Consider the following 26,193-nt stretch of genomic DNA (forward strand, 5'->3'; position numbering starts at 1 on the left):
TCCACCTAATGATCGTTGGATCCACGATGATTTGGATTCCGAACGTGAAGGTGATGGGGATGGTGATGGTAATGGTGGTGATGGTGGTTCGGGAGGAGATGGAGATGGAGCTGCAAAGGCAGCACGTAAACGTAAAGCTAAGGGTAAGGCTATCTCGGTAGATAAGCCAAAGAAGAAGAGAACCCGAAGAGGTTCTGGTGTTGAAATTCAGGAGACATAACCACGAGTTCAAAGGGTTGATGTGTCTGCTCCTGCAGTTCCTGTTAATATATATACTCAACAGACACCGACCATTCCTACATCACTGGTGGCTATTCTTATGACGACAACAACATCAACAGATCCACGTTTTCCAGTTATTCCTAAGTCTGTGTTGTCTCCAATGCCTTCTCCAAAACAAGTGCTGGTGACTACAAGTCCAACATTTCCTGCTCAACCGATGCAGAGGCCAGACATCTCCTTTTTGTCATTTAATATACCTGTTGGCCCAATGCAGTTGATACATCCGAAGTGTTCCAGTTGATGAACTTGATACACATACAAGAAAATTAGATGGCTGCTGACAGACAATTTCAAGAGCAGATGAGGGTTGGGCAGAGGAAAGTTATGAGGCATGTTCGGTATGTTCAGAGAGAAAACTGGGAGTTGAGAGCCCTGGTTTTGCACAGGGGGAGAGGTTGGATAAACAAGATGAGCTGATACCTCAGATGACTTGCAAAGATGATATGCTAAGAAATTGAAGAATGTTGACCAGGATCCAGAGGCAGGTGGAGGTGGAGGTGAAGGTGAAGGTGATTAGCAACCAGGTGGTGGTGCCTCATCATCTGGGAATGTTGCAGCTGAAGGGGATACTGATAAGCAATTAGTGATGTTTCATGATTCCACTACAGCCCGTGAAATCTTCTAAGGCATATATGGTTTTATTTGGGGATAATAGAGGGGTGGTTATTAGTATGATGAATGCCGATGAAATAGAACATGGTGATTTTGTTGACCACTCTCCGACAAAAGAACAAATCGTCTTGCTTCTTAATTTAAACGAAGAGGCAGTGGACGAATTGGAGAAACAGGTTGATGTTCAGATTGAAGATAGTGAGGAGGTGAAATTTGATAAGAGTGTTACATCTGAGAATATGTCTTTTAATTATGATGATGTTGAAACAGATAACGTGATAGCTGAGGAATACCCTGATTTGTATACTTAGTCCAACAACTCTGATGAAGGGATTCCATTCTATACGATTGAACATTTTGAAGCAGTTGAAGAGCGTCTGAGGAGAGAGAAGGAGAAAGTGAATGGCAAGGCTAAAGTATCTGAACTTGAGACACAAGCTTCAAAATGGTATGTTTACACACAACATGTCAAAGATGAACAAGATGATCGAGACCCTGAGATACACAGAATGAGAAGATTATTTGCAATCATAAGCTTTAGAATCTGCATACCAGATGAAGAATTTTGTTGTAGTCAAGATGGTTAAAGTAATATTATCTCGTAGATGTACAAACCAGATCTAAAGGTAGGCATTGTGAAGTGGGAGCATGGGATTCAGTATTACAGACATACTACTGATGGCTTACCATGCCTAGTTGGGATGTTCGTGCATTAGCTACCAAGCCGTTCATGAACCGAGTAGGAAATCAGTTAGTTGATTGGTTTTATCGTCACTTGGTACATGTAAGGTCCCGTTCCCGGAAGCCCTACTTTGGTGTTGGATTTACTCATAAACACAGTTCTAAATATCAAAGTTAATTAAAACTTCGCGGAATAATTTAAAACTTCAAACATCACATTACAAAACATTCGTTTTTGTCTTAACATACAAATTGTCTTTTCAAAAACATTAATTAAAACAGTCATGACACTTCATCGTGGATGACAGTCTCTTCAGTTCATGCCATGTGTCCCTCCTCAAGCCAGCTGCCTCAACCTATTTGCCTGCGTGCATACTAAAAGTCATCTACGCTAAGTGAGTTCTAGTTAATCAATTAACATACATTACATTCATATTCTCACCCATACGCATCCGAAGATACGTATTCATATCTTACTTACTATTACTTCCTTCATACATACTTTACATACATGTATACGTACCTACATACTTTCTTTCATAAAACCCTATGATATACCATAAGCTATTCTACATTAAACATCACAGATATTGTAAGGGTCAGGTCCCTAACATCACAAATATTATAAGGGTCTGGTCCCTAACATCACAGATATTATAAGGGTCTGGTCCCTTCTGCCTCGAATAACCATATAACCATACCTGTCTCGTCAATCATCCATACATTTATCATACGTGCATACTTTACCTGTCTTATGTATATAATATATATATATATATATATATATATATATGTATGTATGTATATAATATATATATATATATATATACATGCTCATTCATACAATCATCATATAGTAATCAATACATAGTCATACACGTATCATACACTCATCAATTAAGTAAATGTATTAACTATCACATAGGAGTATGCACACAGCCCCGAAAGCATAACAGATAAAGGGGCTAGAACTCACCAGGATCCTGTTTCGTTCACTGTTAATAGTAATCCCCTTCCTGAGTTGTACACGGCTAACTGTTTAACACATCACGAGTGTCAATTATCTATTACTACTACTTTATACATCCACATTAATGAAACCCTCAACTAACGGGGGTCCAGGGGCCGCACCCCTGGTAGCGGGGTCTAGGGGCGGCAACCCCTAGTAGGGTCCAAGGGGCAGAGCCCCTGGTTAGGGTTGAGCTGCCAGGTCAGCTCGGAAAAATTTTATTTTCATTAACAGTCCTTTAACAAAAATGCATCAGAAAATGAATTTCATGAAATTTCGCATGGCCATTTTGCATGGAATTTCGCTTGGAATTTCGCTTTGCATGGGAAGTTTCACTTAGCATGGAAAGAGGTTTTGCTTCGCATGGGAAAGTTTCGCTTCGCATGGGATGTTTCGCTTCGCATGGCCATTTCGCTTCGCATGCTTATTTCGCTTCGCATGGCGTGCGATGCGAAATTCTTGGATTTCGCATAGCATGCGATGCGAAGCCCTTTTTCATGCGAAAAACCCCTTTTTACTTCATTTTTACCATTTTTAAGGCCATTTTCCTCCGAGATTCTTCCTTATGACCCGATTCTACTTTTTTTATGGGTTTTGGGTTGTACCAACTTTGTATACCCGTGTTTTCAAGGTCCGGATAACACTTTTTTGTTCTATAACACACCCTTGAGGTTATAACTCACCAAGTTTAAGTTTTTCTTACATCTTACAACCTGATCTATCGTTTTATCAGTTTGCATGTCGAACTCAACCACAAAACTTAACCTTTTAAACCAAAACTCACTTTTTGCTCGCGGTTCGACTTCATATCTGGACAATACGTAGATCTGGACGTGTTCTTGCTATTTGAAGACTCTTGCACACTAAACTCTTCCTTACTTTAACCCGCTTTTGGATTCGGATCTTGAGAGAGTGTATGTGCGTGTTCTAGGGTGTGTGTGTGTGTGTGGAAAGAAAGAAAATGGTGAAAGGGTGGAGGGGTTGGGTTTATATAGGAGATTATGGGCCCCACAACCCACTCACAATTCCAAATCCAAATATTATCCAAACATCTACACACACGACCAAATTAACGACACACATGAAATAATAAATTCTCTTTTATTTATTATTCTCAAAATACGGATGTTACAGTACACGAGGTAAATTATGGTTTTAAATTATTCAAACCGCAGTTGCCAAAGCGTAAGTATATTGATGAGATTGATCTGCGCACGGGTTGGAAAAATCTTGTCCTTAAAGTAAAGCCACCATGCACTTTGAAGAAAGTACCTTTAAAGACGTTTCCACAAAGTCTTTATAAAAGGTTCAATAGATGGTATTATGATGATTGGACTGAAGAAGCTGTAATCGTATTGGGATCTGGGTTGAAGACCGAGTTCATAAGGATTATTGATTCGATGTGGTTAGTCAACCTATTTGAATTCGACAATGAAGTTTTATTCAAGAATTGGATCAGATGGGCACACGCTAAAGACAAGGAGCAAGTTATGCAGTTCGAGAGAATTGTACACGTATGCCATGCATTCGGAATTTATAGCTATGCGGATTGGAAGACTAGCAGGTTCAAGTCGTAAAGTAAGTGAAGAACAAAGAGCTCGAGATGATGGGGCAGTTTGTTAGAGCATCATTTTGCTTCTCGATCTTTGTCTTAACATATTTTGGACATTAGATAATGTATAGGGGTATTTTGGTAATAAAGTAAAGGCACATTCGCTAATGTAAATCTCATTCGCTTGAGTAGATAATAACAAATGAGCTTTGCGTGTCCGTTCGTCCTCCTTCGTTAGGGGATGTTAATAAATGAGGGTACCTTATGTGCTCGTTCGTTATGTTAATGAATGTATTTAACGTATTGATAGCGAATGAGGCTCATTCGTTAGGGATTGTCTAACGAATGAGCCCATCTCCTATATATATCCTGTAAGTTATCTAAAGTAAAAAGCAGTTCTTATTTTATTATCTCAGATCTCGTTACTCTGCTCAAATTTCCTCTCAACATACAGAATTACACACACTAAGGTAAACCTAAACGTATTCATATCAAATGACTAGACCCGTTAAAGTAATGAACTAGATTCATCAGATCTCGGTTTCTCAATAAACACTCATAGCCAAGATACAACTTACAGAGAATATTCTTGTCAGGAGATCAATTCTCCACCCATTTGTGAAGTGTTGCATAAAAGCTAGTATATTTCCAAAGGTTTGTTGTGTGGGTGATAGGTTTATCGGATATTGTATCGCCTCGGCTTAAGCACAGTCGCCTGAGTGTGATGTATAGATTACTCAAAGCACATGTGACACTATTAAGTGGCAATATTATCATTAATCAATTTAAAACAACACCTACACAAGTTTGAAAATATGAAAATACAATGAAATAAAAACAACTAGCAACTTGCATCTTGATCCATTATTTTGATAAGTTTCTCTTCCTTTTCTTTAACCTCTAATGAATTTATCTATAGCATGTATAAAAATAAAGTCAGCTACAAGTAGTTGGTGAGAATCACACAAGTTTAAATGTATACGTAATAGAAAATCATACAATTCCATGAACTAGTGTAAATCACGCGATGTAATTATTACGGTTTATTAACGTTAGTTAACAAGTTGGCGTTATGGTATAAGGTTGAATCGGGTCTTTACTTGATGTAAAGCGCGTGTTTTAATGGTTTTGGAGGCTTTTCGGAATACTCACGGCTCACCGGAATCGCCGCCGGGGAAACGAAAGGAACAAATAGGGGGGGTGTTTTAATTAGAAGATTATTAACTTAAATAAATTTACATATGGACCCTCAAATTTCAATTTCTTTTAATTCAGAAAAATAATATATTTTTACATTCTAATCCTTGAACTTTGTAAAATGATTAAACGAAATAGAAATTTAGAATTCTTGGATATTTTCGTATTAACCCGTATAGTTTGGAAATCGTTTAAACTTAATAAAACGTTAAACCGCAGAGTTTCGTTAATTAATCAAAATGAATAGAAAATGAACGAACGATAATCATAAATCATCGGAAGATAATATTAATGATAAACGCTGAACAAGAATACATCGAAAAAAAAACAGGTCGGTTTAATGAATACAAATGCATGTTCAAATTCAAATAAACTTTAACGAATTTCACACGAAACAAAACTTGAGAACATTATAATATATATATATATATAAGCCAAAAGATTAAAATGTGTCGGATTTTCGGGTTTGAAAATTAACGAATATTATAGGATTCACAACTTTTAGAAATATCGTCTCGAAATTAAAATAAAAATAAAATTTAAAAGAAAACTACCATTACAAGTAGTTGTTAAAAGTTTTAACAATTTTATATATTCATAATTAAATAAAAACAATAACTCTATCTTTGAATGGCTCGAAAGTTGCCACAAATGAGAAATATGACAAGTACACTTATTTATAGGATGTTCCGGCGGCGTATCCACCATGCCCTTATTATACTGCGTTTGCCCCGTCTTCCAAAAAAAATCCAGGTTTCGAGTTATTGCACACATTATGTTTTCCATGCGAGGACTTTAAAAATTACGTGTCAACCCATAATTACCTTTATCGTCGAATGGTCCACATAATTCGTCCCATTGTGTGGTTTTAAGATTTATAAGATATATATATATATAAAAATTTTATATGAAAATCAGGAAGCTAAAAGAATCGAAATTAATAAAATATTTGGACAAATCATTGAGATCATGGATAAGTGAAAAGATTAGATCAAAATAAATGAATGAAACCATTGAAGTCGAGAAAGTAACTAAATGTAGCATCGAGCTAACAAAATATAAACGTGCAATTCGATAAAGCATTGGGTTCAAAAATAGATAAACGAAATTTCAATATCCAAATTTCAAAATGGATTACATTCTTGGAGTTAACAATGACACGTTAAACAAAAGAAGAATTTTAGAGTATCAATGAATAAAGGCAACATTGAGAATAACAACGTAAATAACTGAAATTTCGAGATCAAAGTAAAATATTGGCCTCAAATTGATGAACATTGAGATCAAGAATAACAAAATTATTTGAATAATTCCTTTCATGAATTTTGAGTTGTCGTGAAGCGTAAGCTATAACTTCACCTCGTTACATAAGGATACAACCGAGGCCTTGATTTGAAACATCGGAATAGACAAAAAAATCTTCATTGTCCTTGGGGAGTGCAAGGATCGGTGCATCGCAAAGCATACGCTTGGAATTTTGTTTTCCCCCTCCTGGTGGTATCAATCGGAATGCCTTATTTGTCTTTCCGGGAAAATGGATATCTCCAGAAAATATTATCAGTTTAATTTTTTCTGCTTTTTTCTTCACGCGGACCAATCCGCCTAGTCGACTTCTTCTATTTAAAGTGATTTGTGTATCTACCCCAATAATACTATTGTGTCGTACCATTATGGAAAAAGATTCGGCCAAAATGTGGACTTCCGCGGGCCTATTAGAAGTGGAAGGCGCTCTGGTGGGATCCTCACGGATATGCAGTCAGTTTGATAAGGATCGAGTGACATTGCTTCTCTGACCCGAACCAAAGAATCCCTTAGATATGATGCAAAAAGGATCTTGTTCTATCCTTGATCAGAGATTTCTCTATGAAAAATACGAATCGGAGTTTGAAGAGGGGGAAGGAGAAGGACCATATCCGCTATTCTGATATTCAAATTCAATAGAGGAGTCTGAAAAGCTTCATTTTGCTTTGGCCCCCACTCATAAGGTTTATCCTTGTGAGTTACAGTGGTTAGGGGCAAAGCGATCTACGAAAAGTTAAGAATGAAGCAACGATTGTAACATACAAGACCAAGAAACGAACGAACTTCGGTAGGAGAGGTAGGAATTTTCCAATTCTTAATGGCTTCAATTTTGGCTGGGTATACGTGGATACCCTTTTCGTTTACAATATACGTTAAGAATGGAATTTCTTTCAACCATAATTCGCATATTGAGAACTTAGCATAAGGTTGTTTCCTCCTCAAAACATCAAGGATGGAATGGAGATGTCTCTCGTGCTCGGCTATGGACTTAGAATAGATAAGGATGACGTCGATAAAAACAATATATAGTTCATGAGATCCATAAACACCGTGGGTGCATTGGTTAACCCGAAGGACATAACCCTAGGTTTGTGATGTCCGTATCGAATCCGAAAAGTGGGGGTATATCATCTTCATGCATGCGTAGTTGATGACAACTCGAACGGAGATCAATCTTTGAGAAGCATAAAGCTCCTAGGAGTTGATCGAACAGATCATTGATACAAGGCAAGGGGTTATGATTCTTAACTGTGAGCTTGTTGAGCTCGCGATAATCGATACATATACGAAAGGAACCATCTTTCTTCTTAACGAAAAGAACGGGTGCGCCCCATGGAGATGAACTAGGGCGAATGAACCTTTGTCCGAAAGTTCTTGGAGCTGATTAGACAACTCTTGCATCTCGTAGGGTGCAAGATGATAAGGAACCTTCGCAATCGGGGTCGCACTAAGCATGAGATCGATTCGGAATTCAACTTCACGAATAGGAAGAAGACCGGATCGGGATATTCGCGGATAATAGGAATGTCTTCAGTCATTCCTTCTTTTCCACCACATGAACTACGAATGCCACATAATTCTTGCGTAAGTACGTTTGGGCTTAAGAACAAGTTATGAGGTTAAGGCTCGAGGAAGAAGGCTTTTCACCAAAGGCACGAAGAAGCTGACCGTTAGCAAGCGGAATACGAATGATCTTCTCAAAGCAAACGATTTCAGCACGGTGAAAGGATAACCAGTCCATACCTACTATGATATCAAAATGTCCCAATTGCATAGTAATGAGATCGATTGAGAACTTTGGCCATTTAGGTTCAACTTGCAATTCTGAACGACGGAGTCAATCGATATAGATTTACCACTAGCTACTTCAATATAGTACAAGTTTTTAAGCTTTTATCAGGGTTTAGTAAGCAAAAGTTTGAATTCAAAAGACACAAAGCTCATATCGGCACCGGGATCAAATAAAATAGATGCAAAGTAGTCGTTTACGCGAAACGTATTATTCACCAAGTCGCCGATTTGCTGATCTTGATGGGCGTTAATCATGAAATCACGCCCACGAGTATCTTGGGGAGCTTGAGCAGCTTGAAAGGCTTGACCATCTTGCGGTGTAGGACCTGGGAGAGTTGGAGCCGGCTGAGGTTGAGTTTGGTTAGCCAACAATTATGGAACTTGTGGCTGGTAAGCTTGGATTTAGTACTGTGGAGGAAGAGCAAGCTTCAGCGAGTTAACATTCACGAGTCATGGACACACGTTGCGAAAGTGGCCAGGGTCACCACAGTTATAGCAACTCGCAGTTGATTCATAGGTTGAGCAAAATTCACGGGATGAGGATTTGGTTGAAGAACCCGTAGAGGAGCAATCGGCACCATGGTGGTTACACGGCAAGTGGTGCTAAGGTGCCCAAAATGGTTAGAACGGGTACGTTGGCGGCAAGCGGTGTTAGCAGCATAATAACGCTGACACATGCCCAAAACAGATGAGGTCCTTTATAGGGTTTTCTAAGAGATGGTGCAGGGTTGAGGTGTGGTTTGCTGGGTTAACACGTAGTTCTTGCGCTTCTTGTTGTGGTGGATAGAGGAATAAATGGGTTTGGATGATTCGGGTTTGGATTCTTTAGGTTCAAAAGATGGTTTTTTTCGATCCTTTCAATGTCAAAGTCCCGGCTTTAACATGATTATCGGTCAAAGTTGCAGCAAGATTGGTCATGTCACCAAGTTCTTTGGGAGCACTACTCAAAAAATTGTCAGGGTAGCCCACGAATATACTTCTCGATGGCACGCGATAACGGTGTAACAAGATGAGGCACCGGTACGCTAAATTCATTGAAACGAGAGGTGTAAGCTGAATGCTCACCACCATCCTGCTTGAGGTTCCAGAACTCGGTCTACAAATTCATAATCTCATTTGGAGGGCAGATTATCTTGTCATTAGGACCTTCAATTCATTCCACGACAAGGCCATGGCAGTTTCAGCACCTCGGTTGATTTTTCCTTAACCCACCAGGTAAGTGTCCCCTTTTTCAAACACACCAGAAGCAAAACAGGATGTGCTCTCCATTTTCTCGTACCACTGAAGTAGGGCAGTGGCACCTTGTGTTCCATCAAACCCTAGGGTTTTGAATTCAGTGAAGTTCTTGAAGGAAACAACAGGAACTATGGTTTCGAACGGAGCGGGGTTGATGCTAGCAATAAGGTTTTGGGTTCGAACGGAGCGAGGTTGAAGCACGTTCGAACTATAGGTTCGAACTATGGGTTCTCTAAGGCTAACAACCCCTGTACTTTCAGTGCGTTGTGTGATACGGTGGCTAAGAATGCGATGGATATACCTAAAAAAGAGGATCCTGTAGCTCGATGCTTTTGGAAACACTTGGGTTATACACTGCTTCTGGGTTTCCTGTTACCAGTCTCCAAGCTTATTTTCTCTCAATTATGTCTGCATTTCTCTTTCTTTCTCTTCCTTCTTCTCATGGAAATGAGAAACCCGCTGTGAGCCACATTTTTGTCTGTGTCTCATCATGAGTGTATATCCCCAAACTGATTCCAAAACCTGTCAAAGATGAATTGAACCATGTTCCCCCTAGCCTAAAAGTCAACATTCTTTCTCAAAAGGGTCGTCTGGGAACAATGCTCTTTGCTTGATTTTAAAGGAGCCTAGGAATTCCATGGTAAGCTTGTTGTACGATTTCCTGTTGTTTGGCAGGAAAGGACTCTAGGGATCCTTAACTTTTGCGGTATACCTCTCGAGTTGGTTCAATTTACGGAGTCTGCTTGTACTCGCATAAAACAATGGGTCCTCCACTCGGTTTTCCATCAATACTAGCTTTTCTCGGTCTTCTACATTTACGGGGTCGTTTCCCGTGAAAAACAAATACGGGTGGTCCACATCCTCAAACTCTTCGTAGTCATCGTCATAACTGATCATCCTAAGGTATTAGAACGAAAACCGGTCAAGATAATGAAGAAGTGAAAAAAATTTTGTTTATGTTCTAGAGAGTAAACACAACCGTGTTTAGCTAAACACAGTCCGTACGGATGTGGGTTGTTGTTGGTTGACTTCCAGGGTAGACCGCTCGAATGTGCGTATCAACCCGATTTTCCAAACTTATCTCAATAGGTTCAGATTTGTGACGGTCAATAGGGTGAAACCCAACCCGAACCGAAAATCAACCAAAGTGGGCCAAAAATTGTGTTTAAACTTGTTTATACCACCCTTTTAAAATCAAAATTGTTTATAAATCATACAAACTAGTTAAAACATGTCAATTTGGCCTGATTTAACCCGAATGTTTTGTAGGAACTTGGATCTAGGTTTCGATTTATACCCGGATTTGACACAAGCTGGGTTTAACTAAGCCCTAGAGTGAGATTAAAACAATTAGATTGACATGCCTTGATGATTGGTAGAAGGAATAGTAAGATTGTAGGTGAAATTGGCTGGAAAATTGCCCTAGGGTTTGAGTGGTAGGTTAAAAAGTGAAAAGGGGACGGTTTTAGATATTAAAACCAGTCATGTAGTCTTGCCACGATCGTGGTCAGCTATGCACAACCCGTGCTGGCCATAGTCTGGTCCAGTTTTTTCATTTTTTAATTGTTTTTTGAACCCGGGACTTGTTTAACGGCCGTAATGGACTGAAAAAGTTAGGTATGTTAATTTCAAACATTAGAACATGAAATTTTATTGATGACATGGATAAACGAGTATACGAGTGATAAACGGAAATAACAATTGATACAATGGATGACTAGCTAGAACCTAAACCTATCGGAAGCTACTTGAATAATCCTGGTCCTCCTCCAAACGAGGTCTGCATGTGGGCAGCCCTGTCATTAAATTGGTTTAGGTTGCGCCCTCTCGGTTTGGTTCTTGTTAAAGCGAGCAAGTTCCGTCGTGAGTCGCTCGATGTTGTCCTCTATCTTAGACATCCTTCGGTCCACATGATAGTGTTAGAAACGTAATGTTTCGATCTTGTCAGGCATCTCTTGGTTCCGTTGTTCTGCCGCCATGTTCGGAACCACATGAGTTCCCAAACTACATCTATTGGCACCTCTCCTGGTCTTCCACAATTTGGCCTCCATCATCTCCTCTCCATGGTCAATTCTTGGAAAGGTTAAGGTTAAAATAAAAACCCACTTGAGTTGTGAAAACTATAGAAACTCATTCTCAACCACATGTTTTTAATTAAAGTTTAAATCTTGTGGTCCACAATTAAAGTGAATAAAAAATATAAATATAACTCTTTCTCTCTCCTGAAAACATATATAAAAAATGTTAAAAAATAACAAAACAATTTTTTTTTAGTTTTCGAAGTTTTATATTAAATGTTACAACATATATTACGTGTAAAAAAACAAAAAAAAAACGATGTTACATAGGGTTTTCACAGGTTTTCACAACTCAAGTGGGTTTTCATTATATATATATATATATATATATATATATATATATATATATATAGGAATAATTGGTCCGTGTGTATTGGTTTAGGTTGGTTTCGGGCGTAAAATAAGCAAGTTAATCACCGCTAAGAATGATATGGCAACACGACAAGTATGAAATAAGATTAAAAACATGGAATTCATTATTATATTAACGTAAATGAAATCCGAATAAAAACCCAGGTCGGGTATACAATACAAAAACGAATACAAATTCAAATCGAAAATGACAAATGTCATAGCCGCCTACAGCAACCGCCCTTTTTCCTAAGACAAATATGTGTACATGTTTGTTCATTAAAAAAATCAGCATATTCGTGTTCCTTTATATTTGTTCGTTAAAAATGAAAAAAAAAACATGCATATCTTAGTTGAATGAGCCCAAACGTTAAAAATATAATGAACGTAGCAAACCAATATATGCGTATTAAAATAAAACATATCATTACAAAATATAAAATAGCTAAATGATTAAAAAAACCGAAATAAACCTCCGTAACATTAGCGACTCAAACTAGTATAAAATGTATTTAATGTGTATATGAAAGCAATAGCTCCCGTCTAGATATCCATCTATAGAGACAGACTTTACCCCATGAGGCCATGAAATCGTGAGTTCCATCATCATGCCACATAGATTGATAAATTAAGAATCGCTGCCAATTATCAGGGGCGAACATGTAGGTCTAGCAGGGGTAACTTCCACTACCTCTCAACTTTTCGTCAATGGTACAAATTTTCATTTTATTCGGTTTTTATATTTCGCTGCCCATGAAAAAACATAATGCTACCACCCCTATTTGTTTAAAACGTAACCAAATTACAAGTTCAAACCAATTAAAGTCTAAACAAATTAAATCCCAATGACCCATCAATCATATTTGTTTTATATTCATATTCGTTGTTTAGTTTAAAGTTCAAAATTTATTTTTTTATAGCATTTCATACAATGTAGACGAAATAAAAATAGAAACACAATAATAAATAAATTTAAACACATTAGGTGCAGATTTCTCCTATTCGGTTTTTTAAAGCGTGAAATCAAGCCATTACAACCTCTTTTTTACTTTATCAAACGCTCCTCTTTCGACCGCACAAATTAAAGCATTGTTCAAATATTCATCACCTATTAGATTGCATAAATCCATCTTGATAAACTTCATTTTAGAAACACCTTTCAACGGTTGTGGTTGCAATCGGTAAAACCAACGCTATCTTCAATAATAAACCAAAGGAAATGTGGCGTGCTTTCCGGTTTACCGAACATTAAAGCTACCGTTGGTTTTATTGGTTGCAACCGCAACCGTTGAAAGGTGTTTTTTCTAAATGAATCTTACCAAGACGAATTTACGCAATCGATTAGGTGATGGGTATTTGGACAATAGTTTAATTTTTGCAGTCAAAAGAGATACATTTTTTATAATATAAAAGAAGATAATATAATAGCTTAATTTTAAGATTTCAAAAACCAAAAACAAAAACTCTATAACCCATGTGTTTGATTCATTTATTATCTTGTTTTTATTTAGATAGTATGAAAAACGGTAAACGAAAAATAAAACGCCACTCTCGATCATGAGTTCTATAAACCTTGTTGGTGGAGATTCGTACATAAGAGGGCGCTTTTTATTCTTATTAGAAATAATCTAATAAAAAGAAAAGACATGATTGGATGACATCTTTTGTCACCTGTGATAGTGGTGTCACCATTATCTTGCTTTTGTGACAAAAAGTCTACACCATTATCTTCGACAAATATTTTTCTAGAAGCTCTTAACATAGTGTCATTCTTGATGCTTCATGTGTTAGGGTAGAATCGATGGCGAAATAGTTGTAACTTTTAATCTTTTATCATTTTAATCAACAAAACTTTAACAAAAGTGGCAAGAGTAAAGTGTCATTTTGATCTTTACGGTTTGGCAAATAATACGAATTTTCAAAAGGTTTATTTTTTGCATATAGACCATCCACGTTTTCCAATTTTTGCCAATTACATTAAATCCAAATCACTAACCCTGTTAAATTCAATTGTTAAGTCAGGGGTGAATATGTCTTTTTAATCTTTCTTTATTATATGAGTATAGTGTCAAAATCTTCCCTTGCATTTGGTCATATTTGCGAATTCCGTCCAAAACTATATATACTTTTTGCAATTAGACCCTTGATGTTTCCCAACTGTTGCCAATTTCATCCAAATTGTTAAATCGGTCTAAACTCAACGTTAACTCAGGGATGTTACTGTCCTTTTACGTGTTTGTTTACATTATTATTATTATATTGGATTCAAACATAGGAATCGTGAGACGTTATATATGTAATCGAACAAACACATACTAAATAATAATAATAAAAATAATAAATTAATAATGTAAACAAACATGCAAAATGACAGTAACACTGTGAGTTAACGTTGAATTTAGACCGAGTTAACAATTTGGACGAAGTTGGCAAAAGTTGGAATACATCGAGGGTCTAATTACGAAAAACAATATTTTTGGACGAAATTCGCAAATGAGACCAAATATCAAGGAAAATTTTGACAAATTACTCATATAATAAAGAAAGAGTGAAAAGACATGTCTACCCCTGACTTGACGATTAAATTTAACGGGGTTAGTGATTTGGATGCAATTGGCACGAATTAGGAAACGTGTATGGTCCATATGCAAAAAATAAACTTTTTACACTAAATTCGCATTATTTATCAAACCGTAAGGACAAAATTAACGATTTACTCAACTGGTAATATAACCCTGTTTCAACTTTCTTTTCCTCATTATTATTTCTTAAAGTTGTTCCATAATTCTTTACTAAAACGTGGTAATTATACAGTATCCACTCAAAACATCCAATAAAGTTTACTTTCATCATTATACCTTCGTAACTTAGAACAAGAACAAGAACAAGAACCTACACAAATAAAATCATGCAAAACAAAAATATACATCAATTTACAAATCATACTTACAGGTATCATGACTCTGACTGGAGTCGCCTTAACCGCCGTACAACTTCCTTCATCTTTGGCCTCGTAGATAACGAGTCCTCCGTGCAAACCACCGCCAGATGCAACACCTCCACCAGATCATCATGCGGCCCTGCGGCCGTAAAGAACTCCTTTGCGCGCCCTTCCTTTGTTAACATTAACGCCCAACCGACAATATTAAACCCGTTTCCAAAACTTGAAAAAGATGGGTCTAACGCTTTTTTATCCGATAATAACTCAAGAAGCACCACCCCATAACTATACACGTCAGCTTTATCTGATACCCGACATGTCATCGCGTATTCTGGCGCCACATAACCATACGTCCCTGCGACCCCAGTCGTGGCATGTGTCTCGGACGTACCCAATAACCGAGCCAACCCGAAATCAGATAAATATGCATTTAAATCATCGTCTAGCAAAATATTAGTCGGTTTAACATCGCGATGAAGAACACGAGGCACGCATCGATCATGGAGATACGCGAGTGCTCGAGCCATATCCAATGCAATCTTATAAAGAACCCGCCAGTCAATGACTCGACTTGACCGTTCTTGAATGAATCGTTCCAAGTTTCCACCGGACAGGTAGTTATATATCAGGAACATTTCGGTTTCACTCGCGTGATACCCGATTAGCGTCACGAGGTTCGGGTGGCGGTGCTGCCCTAACGTTTTGATCTCCGCCTCGAACTGTTGCACGCCTTGAAACCGTCCCACCGCCAGTCGTTTTACCGCCACCACGAACCCCGGGGCGATCTCGGCTCTATACGTAGCCCCAAACCCGCCATTACCAATACAATTGCTAGCATTAAAGTTATTCGTAGCCCGTATCACAGTATTAAAATCCAACCCGAACCTGATGTTCGTAAAAAGAGTAACTTCCTTTCGGGCCGGCCCGTGGGCCACGGGCTTCGGCCGCCATTGGGCACAAAAATACAGAACAATCAATGCTAAGAGAACCGATGCAATGGCCGAAGCCGATGTTATCGAAGCGACTTCAATCGCATTAAAGTTCCCACTTTTCGAGCCGGGGTTTGAAGAACTTGAATAATTTACCAAATCGGCCCCAGTTGACTAACCAGGTTCATTAGCCATCAGTCTTCTTGGCAACAGACCCGAAAACTCGTTAAACGAGACATCGAATCTTATGATTTGGGTAACCCCGGATGGAATCGGGCCGGGAAGCTTGTTATTGTTAAGTAAAACAACGGTTAAGTTAGTTAAATTAAGAAGATATTCTGGTACTTCCCCTGATATCTGATTAAACCCTAAATTAAGAACCCTTAGGTTTTTCAACCCCACAAAATTGGTGCTTAATTTCCCCACTAATCAAATTCCCTTCAAGATTAATCACTTCCAATTCCTTCATCCTCCCAATTTCAACAGGAATTTGGCCGGTCAACCCATTAAACGGAAGTGATAAAACCCTAATTTCAGAGAGCTCTGAAATTGCAACAATGGCGGGTGACAAATTACCAATCAATTTAAGCTTAAGCAAATTACCTCCACCGGTGATGTTGAGAGCTATGACCCGGTAATCAGACCCGCATGAGACTCCGACCCATGAGCAGAGATCCGAATTGGTTGAATTCCAGGTCGATAGGAGTCCGGTGATGTTGAGGGTAGATTTGTCCAAATGGTGGCCGGAAGTGAAGAAGAAGAAGAAGTAGAAGCAGAGGAGTAAGAGGAGGTTTGAGGGGTTCCGATGACCCATTACCATTATTTTGGGAAGACAGAGATAGATGGTGACTCAGACCAAGTTTCAGTCTTTTGTGTTCTTTGGAAATTAAAGTCAAGAGTCTTACACTATCTTCCCTTATAATTATTTTATTTTATTTTATTTTATTTTATTTTATTTTATTTATTAATTAACCCACCACATAACTTGTGAGAAGCCTCCCTAGACTAACATCGAACCCCCCTTCTTATAACTTGAATCCAAGACATTCGTCTTTTTTTAAATAAAGTATTTAACCATTTACGTTAGAAATCACTGGCATTTAATTTGATTTTTGTTTTCATTTTTATTCTTATTTTTGTATTATTTATGCTATTTTATATCAAGGGCAATCACGTTACATTCTTTATAATTTTTCATATCTTTAAATTATGGAAAACATAATATATATATATATATATGTATATCTTACGAGAACTCTTTATAACTTGAGAACTTTAAGAATCATTGTGGACTACTAAAAAAAACCTTTAGAAATATATTTAAAAAATTATAAAACAAAAATTTTAACAAAGTAAAAAGACCAAAATTCTTATATTTCATTTCGGTTTCATAAAAAAAATCGTATTATACCTATAAATATGTGTATGACTTCATTTAATCTCTAGTTACGTAATATATATTATCATTTACATTAAATTATACATATGTGTATAACAAAACATGTGTGTATATATATGTACATATTATACATATATGTATAATTTAGCTAAACCGAGAAATTATTTTTTATGAAACCGGGATGATAAATAAGAATTTTGGTTTATTTACTTTTTTTTATTTTTGTGTTTTTTTTGTTTTATGATTTTGGGTTTTTTGTCGTCCTAAATGGTTCTCAAGTTCTCTATTTTCAAATGGTTCTCACATGGTCCTGATCCTCTCTCTCTCTCTCTCTCTATATATATATATAGGGGAGATTTCAAATGAGAACTCTTTTGAGTTTTAAGAACTCGAAAGAACTCAGTGTAACGATTTTTTTTTTCCAATTTTTTTTACACATGCGCAATAAGTTACATACACGTAAAAAAAATTACAAAATTTTTTACACACCGAGCCAACATTTTACACATGTGTAACGAACGTAAAAGTTAGTGTAACCACTTACATCTTTATTCTCTCTCCTACTTTGACATTTTTGTCAGATTTAATCTCAACCATATATTTCAATCCACATAATTAAATGTGTAGCCTAGAATGGAGTTCTTAAGTTCTTACAACTCAACATGGTTCTCAAAAGATCCCTCCCCTATATATATATATATATATATATATATATATATATATATATATATATATATATATATATGGATGGATCATGCGAGAAGTGATATTATATTGAAAAGTGCGAGAAATGAATCTAGACCATTGATTGTGTTTAATCAATGGTCAACAATAGAAATGGCATTATCGTAAATAAAGACAAATATTTATGACATATTTTTAATTAAAAAGGGCATGCATGTCTTTTATGGTGTTGGCCTAATTAAACCAGGCATTAATGAATTCCTCGGTTATTTTTTCTAGCATAATTAATGCTCATAAGATGATTAATACTAGTTTAATACATATACATGATACATAAAAACATACTCCAACTTGTCTCAAGTGACTACACGACATTAGTTTTACCTACACTACATTAGATATTTCTACACGACATTAGTTATGACAACACAGCATTTGAAAGTGTCCCTACACTACATTAAATATGTCCAAAATACATTAGTTATGACTACATAACATTTGAAAGTGTGACTACACTATACTACATTAGTTTGCCTACACAACACTATATATATCTACACTACATTAGTTGTGACTATACGACACTTGAAAGTGTGCCTACACTATATTTGAAAGTGAGCATACGCTGCATCAGTTTTGCCTACACTGCATATGATATTTCTGCACCACATTAGTTATAACTATATAACACTTAAAAGTGTGCCTACCCTATATTAGTTTTGCCTACACAACATTTGATATATCTACACAACATTAGTTATGACTACACAACATTTGAAAGTAAGCCTTGTGACACCCGGTAATTTCCCAATCCCATAAACCAAGTAATCAACCTAATTATTAGGTGATTGTGAATATTATGCGCGCCATGATATGATCAGCGCGGGCATATGTTATATGCGCCATGCGCGGATGCGATGCGCGCCATGATATGATCAGCGCGGGCATATGTTATATGCGCCATGCGCGGATGCGATGCGCGCCATGTTGTGAAGCACGGGCATATATTATATGCGCCACGCGCACAGGTTTTTGTTGTGTTTTCATGACAACTTAATTTTATGTCGTTTCTGTCTAATGGGTTGCATACCTCTTCAATGATCAATAAGTAAAACTATGTTCAAACAATATCCTAATTTCCTAATTAAGACCCAAATCATTTATGCGCGCGCGGAAAAAGGGAACTAACCTCCCCGCATGGCGGGAACATTGAGAGCTAGTTGTTTGAAGCTCCAAGATGGATTTGACTTCAACATAACTGATCACTATGTTGAAATACCAAGACCTCATGGAGAATCTACAAATGAAACTCAACGTCCCTGACTACGAGAAGGTTACGCACCTACCCGCATCAAATAAAAAGGAGTTATGTGCGACACCTGCGGGAAGAATCCCCGCGGGACACCTTAAAACTAAACCCTTTACGCATGAACGTCTGCACAGAAACCAACCACCTTTTCGCTTAAATCCAAAAGTTCACCCTGTTAATAAACTCTGAGAACGCTGGTTCCAGCAGAGCCAGATGGACTCGCAGGATTCCTTATAAGGACGCCTGCGCAGTGATACGCGCAGGATTCGCTACAAGGACGCTTGCGCGAAGACCAACTAGAGCCGCCGGACCCACAACGTTCAAAGAAATGGCCTACACGCAGAAGGCTATACGCGCAAGGTTACGCGCACAAAACACTTAGTCTATTCTTCAGATGAAAGGGGATTACCCCCGCCCAGAAAGAACCAGTTGCGTGTTTCAGAGATTTTTACCTTTTGACAGCACACTGACAACAGTACCAGGAACAGTACTGTAACACGAAATGTCAACTGTCAGCCGCACCTACTCTCACCAACCACAGTCCTGCATGTACTGCAAATCAATCAGAATCTTCATAACCACTCCCTAGGACCATCACCCCCATCCCTAAATAAATAATAATAAACCCCATACCTTGTCATCACTACACCCAATATGATAAGATCTCAATCCCCTAAATCAAGGGATTGTGTTCCCTTGAATTTGCCTATAAATATCAATTCTTGAATAAAAATATCACAACCACAAGAAACACACTCCAAACTCCTCTCTTAAACCTGTAATTCTGCACTAACCATCTCCCAAGCATCCGTTTCCAGTTCCATCGCTAGGTAAGTCGAAACTTTAGTCTTGAGATTTACTTTTCTGACCAGCCCTTATATTCTTCTATTACTTGGTCTTAATACACATATTTCTTGTTATTTAAACATATTCTAGACTTCCAATTTCGAGGCTAACACCAAGAAACCCGAACCTCGTTTAATCTCTCTAAACCATCACTTAACAAGAATCACAGGTGAGTCTCACAGCCCCTATTTTCACTATTCTTGAACTGTTTTCGGGGCGAGGGACACGTGTTTAAATTATGTTTTATCATGGTATATTTACATGCAATGCAAACGATTATCTGTTCATAGTGTCTATCTTGATTATCAATGTGAGTGCAATAGAACGAGAAAGTGATCACTTTATCAATGAAACTCTAAGAGTAGGGACTACTGGTTTGATCAACCCGCTCGTAGGGGTAGCACCTCTTTGCATAGGCGAGCGCCTAGTATGGTCATGGGGTAGTACTACTGGTTAAATAAAACGAGAAAGTGATCACTTTATCAATGAAACTCTAAGAGTAGGGACTACTGGTTTGATCAACCCGCTCGTAGGGGTAGCACCTCTTTGCATAGACGAGCGCCTAGTATGGTCATGGGGTAGTACTACTGGTTAAATTCGCTCGTAGTGGCCGCGCCACTTTGCATGGACGAGCACATAGTTTTCAGAAATGTCCGCGTGAAACCCGCGGGACGGTTTTATCAAGAATATGTTTTAATGATGTTATCAGAACTATGTTTCAATATGGTTTTATCAAGAATATGATGCAATACGATTTATCAAGTCACCGAAACTTGTGAACTCACTCAGTTTATACTGATTCAAATATTTTTACGTGTCTTTCAGGTGGTAATTAAGTAGCGCAAGGGGTCACACGTAGAGCACTTCACGCAGAACAGCTATAAAAATGGTTTTTGGAAGATTTTAGTTCTATCCCTTCCACACGCGTGGTTGTTCCCGCCGTGTAAGGGGATATGGCGCGGAAATCTTCAACGTTTTTCATATTTGGATGTTTTTATATGTTCTTCTAAACAATGTAATGTATTTTGTACTAGACATTTCATGAGATAAGGGAAATTTATTTGAATGTTTGCAATGACCCGTGCTTGATTATCAATCCCCACGCGCGCACGCCTGGCTGTTTCCGCCGTTTAGGGCCGGGTGTGACAAGCCTATACTACATTAGTTTTTCCAAGACTATATATGATATGTCTACACTACATTAGTTATGACTATACAAAATTTGAAAAGTGTGCATACACTAGATTACGAAACTTTATCTACATTACATAAGATAAGCCTACACTACATTAGTTGATTAAAATCAAACAAAAAAAAACACTTCACATTAGATATCAAATAAAAAAATTAATTAACCATGTATTAGAATAAAATAATTTTAGATCAAATGGATTTTAATTGTTCAAATTTTAGATGAAATAATAATAATAACAACAACAACTTATCGTTTGTTAGTAACTTAACATTAATTAAACAATTAATGAGTATGAGTTGCAAAACAAAACATTTTATATTTCACTAACAAAATTTAAGGTATAAGTTGATTTTTAGGTTAATTAGATATATAAAGATAAAGAATGAAATGTGAAAACTTTGCAAACTCAAGATATTTTCTTTTTTATCCTATGAGGTAGAGAAAACGCTACCCCCTTTTCACTCTCCTCAACCAGCTGAATATGTCTCAATGTTGTTGTAAAGGTTATGGTTTATCATCGTCATCATTAGATTTCTGCTAATTTGTGATCCATAATCCTTGTTTTATATAGAAGATCTAGGATGTTTAATGGTTCATTAGGATCATTAATGGTCATTGATGTCCAATCGTTACCAGTGATGCTTAATTAGGAACATTGATGATAGATTAGGGTAAACTGGGGCAATGGTAGTGACTTAGGTTGGGTGGTTCTTTTTCTTCCTTTCTTTTTTTCTAACAACGTTTGGAACTACCTCCAATATCCGAGTGAGTTTTTTTTATGGGATGTCAAATTGTCAACTATCCTTACTGATTTTGATGCTCTAGACCTAAAACATCCAAGACACCATTAAGAGGGAAACCCACAACTGTGAAAAAACACATAAGTCAGGTTTCCAACTTGGGACCTTAAGAATTCCAAGCCTTAGCCATCACCCAGAGAAATAAAAATTCCCATAGTTCTTTATGTCTTCCGGTATATGTAGCCAAGCCCAGATTTAATATCAATTTCAAATTACCATTTCAACTAGGATGTGTACCCGTGCTTCACGTCGCGGGCATGGAGGTTCGAATTATTGCTTTTGTTGTTACAGAGTCTTGAGACTAGGCTTTCATGGCCTCATTGCAAAGCAGTTACTTTCATGGCTTCGTTACAAAGGGCAAAAAATTACATAGTAGTTTATCTAAAGGATACCGAACAAAGCATGCGTAGCTTCATTACAAAATGTCAAATTCTAGTCACAACGCATTCATGATACATAGTTTTATATAAAGGAAAACTGCATTTATATAAATCGAGAGAAGATGAAGCAGACAACTTCATTACAAAATGTTGGCGCTGATGCATATGTAGTTGATCAAACATACATGGTTTTGTTACCAAATGTTTTGGCTTTAATCATTGCCTAACGAAGGATACATAGCTGATAGCTTCGTTACAATTTTTTCTTTCTTACTTGTTTTTGTTTTTGTTTTTTGATTACGGGCCTATGAATGTCTAAAAAGGGCATTTAGGCCCGGCTATAGCTTTTTTTTTTCTTGAGGTGTTAAGTGTCCATTAAAAGTAAGTTTGTAGTTAGTATGTGATATGTTTAAGTGTTTTAGTGGGCGGTTTGATTTATACCTGGAGAGTCATTTGGTATCCTTTTAAGTTGTGTTGTTTTTGAATTTGGAGTGATTGGGTTGGGTGCCGGTATCTTTTATTGCTTTGTTGACTGCTAATGTATCTTTTTTTAAAGTCACTTGTAGTTGGCATTGTTGTCCGCGGATTGCATAGATCTCGTCTGGGATGATTCTTGTGTCTATGTATCCTCGTATCATGATCATGTCTTCGCATGTTGCTTGAAGCATGTTGGTCATGGCTTCATTGAAGAACACTGCCTTGGCTGTCTTGGTCTGCAGTGGTGGTGTTTACACAATACCTGTGTTTACAAAGTATGCATGAACTTTGAGGATAACATTAATTACATGCACATAAATAAATGAAAAAAGTTGACAAAAAAGGCCTGAAGTTTATAAGCATGCGACAATAATATATGCTCTACTCAAGAAGATGAAGCATATGTAGCTGTAGGAAACCGTTAATGAAAATAAACTAAAAATGGAAATTTTATTAACAATAATCCATATTACAATACAAGTACACGAAATAAAATTACAATATAGGAACCAAATTACAAACATATTAGAAAGAAATAACAAAACGAGAAACATGGTGACTAAGGCATGCGAAAAACACGCTGTCCTTAAAACAGATTTTCGGGTCACCCAGGTGAACCCGTCTGTTTCTCAGGGTACAACAGCCTAAGCAAATTGTACTGCCGGGATTAACCTAGCACCTGAACTATACTTGAAACAAGATCGCGTAAGATTGAAAAGTCGAGAAATACTTTTGATTGTGTGTGACATTGCATGAACAATTTTGTTTTCTCTCTACTAAAATATGACCCAAGGCCTATGGTAGTATATATACATGATCCATGTCCAACCAAAAGTTTTGAGTTAATATACCATTAACTCTAAGAGTTAATTTTAATTTAAATTCAATACCAATGAGACTTTAATAATTTAATTAACTCTTGCAACTTATTGATTTCCTATTCATATAATTACATTTAGTAATAATAATTATTACAATAATTATATTAAAATAATTATTGTACTAAATTTCCAGCAATCCCCCACATGAATGGATATCGATTCGTACGCCCAAGTGTCAAATATAGTTACAACAGTTGAGTGTTGCAGGAGAAGTAGGTGTTCCCTTTGAACCCTCCTTTGTGAAATATACTTTGTCTCCTAGCAGTTAGTAGGACGCGATGTCCTTGAACCAACCCCTTTTGACGTAGACGTTATTACATTTCACACAACACTCTCCCTGGTCTGGCTAACCCCTCATTGTCGTGTCCGTTATGGTCATGGAACACTAGCCTGGTTCTGCGAGAGCTCTAGGATTTGCGCGCCCCACAAATCCATTCAAAGCGACCCCACTTCTCTCTCACATAGGTGTTTTTTTTCAAATCATTAAAAGCGTTATGTTTAACCTCCTTTGATATCACTATTCATTATCGGAATGGACTAGGAAGTATACAACTCTCTTTTATATGTTGAGGTACTCCCCCACAGTGACCTCAGTTTGTATAGTTAGGTTGTCCTATTGAACCTAGATCATGGGATCTCCAATCTTCTAGGATAGGTTTTCCTTTGTAGAAACATACTCCATTGGCTTTAGTCCCATTCCTCTTGAAGACTTATATACGGACTCTCTGCTTAAGCCTTTTGTAAGGGGATCCGCAATGTTATCCTTTGACTTCACGTAGTCAATAGTGATAACTCCCATTGAGAGAAGTTGTCGTATAGTATTATGTCTACGGCGTATGTGTCTAGATTTACCATTATACATTGCACTTTGAGCTTTTCCAATTGCCGACTGGCAGACACAATGTATGTAAATAGCCATAACAGGTTTTGGCCATCGTGGAATATATTCCAAAAATTGGCGTAACCACTCTGCCTCTTCACCAACTTTGTCTAATGCAATGAACTCAGATTCCATCGTAGACCTATCTATAAGCGTTTGCTTGGAAGATTTTCAAGATATAGCAGCTTCTCCAAGGGTAAACACATAACCACTTGTGGATTTGGAATCTTTCATGTCGGATATCCAGTTAGCATCATTGTATCCTTCTACAATAGCTGGGTCTTGGCCATAATGCAGTCCATAACTCCTTGTGTATCTCAAATATCTTAATAGTCTTGTCATACTCTTCCAATGTTCAGAGCTAGGATTACTAGTATATCTACTTAGCCTTCTTACAGCATATGCTAAGTCCGGCAGGGTACAAGACATAAGATACATAAGACTGCCAATTATCCTTGAATACTCCAACTGAGCAACACCCTCACCTCTATTCTTTGATAAATGTTGGCTAGTATCAATCGAAGTTTGAGCTATACTCGTGTCTCCCCCATTGAACTTTTTAAGGATTTTATCTACATAATGAGATTGACTTAACACAAGTCCATTTTGGGTTCTAGTGATCTTAACTCCAAGAATCACATCGGCTAAACCCATGTGTTTCATGTCAAATCTCTCCTTCAACATATCCTTAGTAGTTTGATTATCTTATCATCACTCCCTATGATAAGCATATCATCCACAAACAGGTATAAAATCACATAACCTCTAGATGTGTCTTTCACATAGACACACTTGTCGCACCAATTTATTTTGAAACCATTTTCCAACATGGATTGGTCAAACTTTTGGTGCCATTGTTTTGGAGCTTACTTCAAACCATATAGGGACTTGCGGAGTTTGCAAACTTTACCCTCCTGGCCAGGAGTTGAAAAACCCTTAGGTTGTTCCATATATATTTCTTCGTCTAACTCCCTATTTAGAAATGCAGTTTTTACATTCATTTGATGTATTTCCAAATTTCTCAAAGCAGCAATTACAAGCACGAACCTTATAAAAGTTATTCGATTCACAGGTGAGTATGTATCAAAATAGTCTAGACTTCCTTCTGTCTAAACCCTTTGATTACTAACCTTGCCTTATACTTATCCATGGAACCATTAATTTTCATATTCTTTTTAAATATCCAACAATGTCCAAGTGGTTTACAACTCGGTAGAAGATCCACTAGTTCCCAAGTATGATTCTGCAAAATAGAATCAATTTCATTTTTAATGGCTTCTTTCCATTGTGGTCCTTCTGAAGAGTTGATCGCTTCTTGACAGGTTTGGGGCTCACCCTCAACCATGTAAGTAATAAAATCAGATCCAAAGGATTTATCAGT

The 26,193-nt window shown here is 37.2% G+C and overlaps 1 protein-coding gene and 1 pseudogene across 1 annotated transcript; both read right to left on the bottom strand.

Annotated features, from left to right (window-relative positions):
* Positions 1–14,988: 14,988 nt before the first annotated feature.
* Positions 14,989–16,781, bottom strand: LOC143589715 (putative LRR receptor-like serine/threonine-protein kinase RPK1 pseudogene; annotated as a pseudogene).
* An 8,202-nt stretch (positions 16,782–24,983) lies between these two features.
* LOC143589723 (secreted RxLR effector protein 161-like) lies at positions 24,984–25,466 on the bottom strand. Its single transcript, XM_077070411.1, has one exon. The coding sequence runs from the start codon at positions 25,464–25,466 to the stop codon at positions 24,984–24,986; it is 483 nt and encodes a 160-aa protein (XP_076926526.1).
* Between the last annotated feature and the right edge of the window lie 727 nt (positions 25,467–26,193).

This window comes from Bidens hawaiensis, unplaced genomic scaffold (genome assembly GCF_021521415.1).
Source record: "Bidens hawaiensis isolate Kalapana, Puna unplaced genomic scaffold, B.hawaiensis_p1.1 tig00001597_1, whole genome shotgun sequence".
Classification (NCBI taxonomy): domain Eukaryota; kingdom Viridiplantae; phylum Streptophyta; class Magnoliopsida; order Asterales; family Asteraceae; genus Bidens; species Bidens hawaiensis.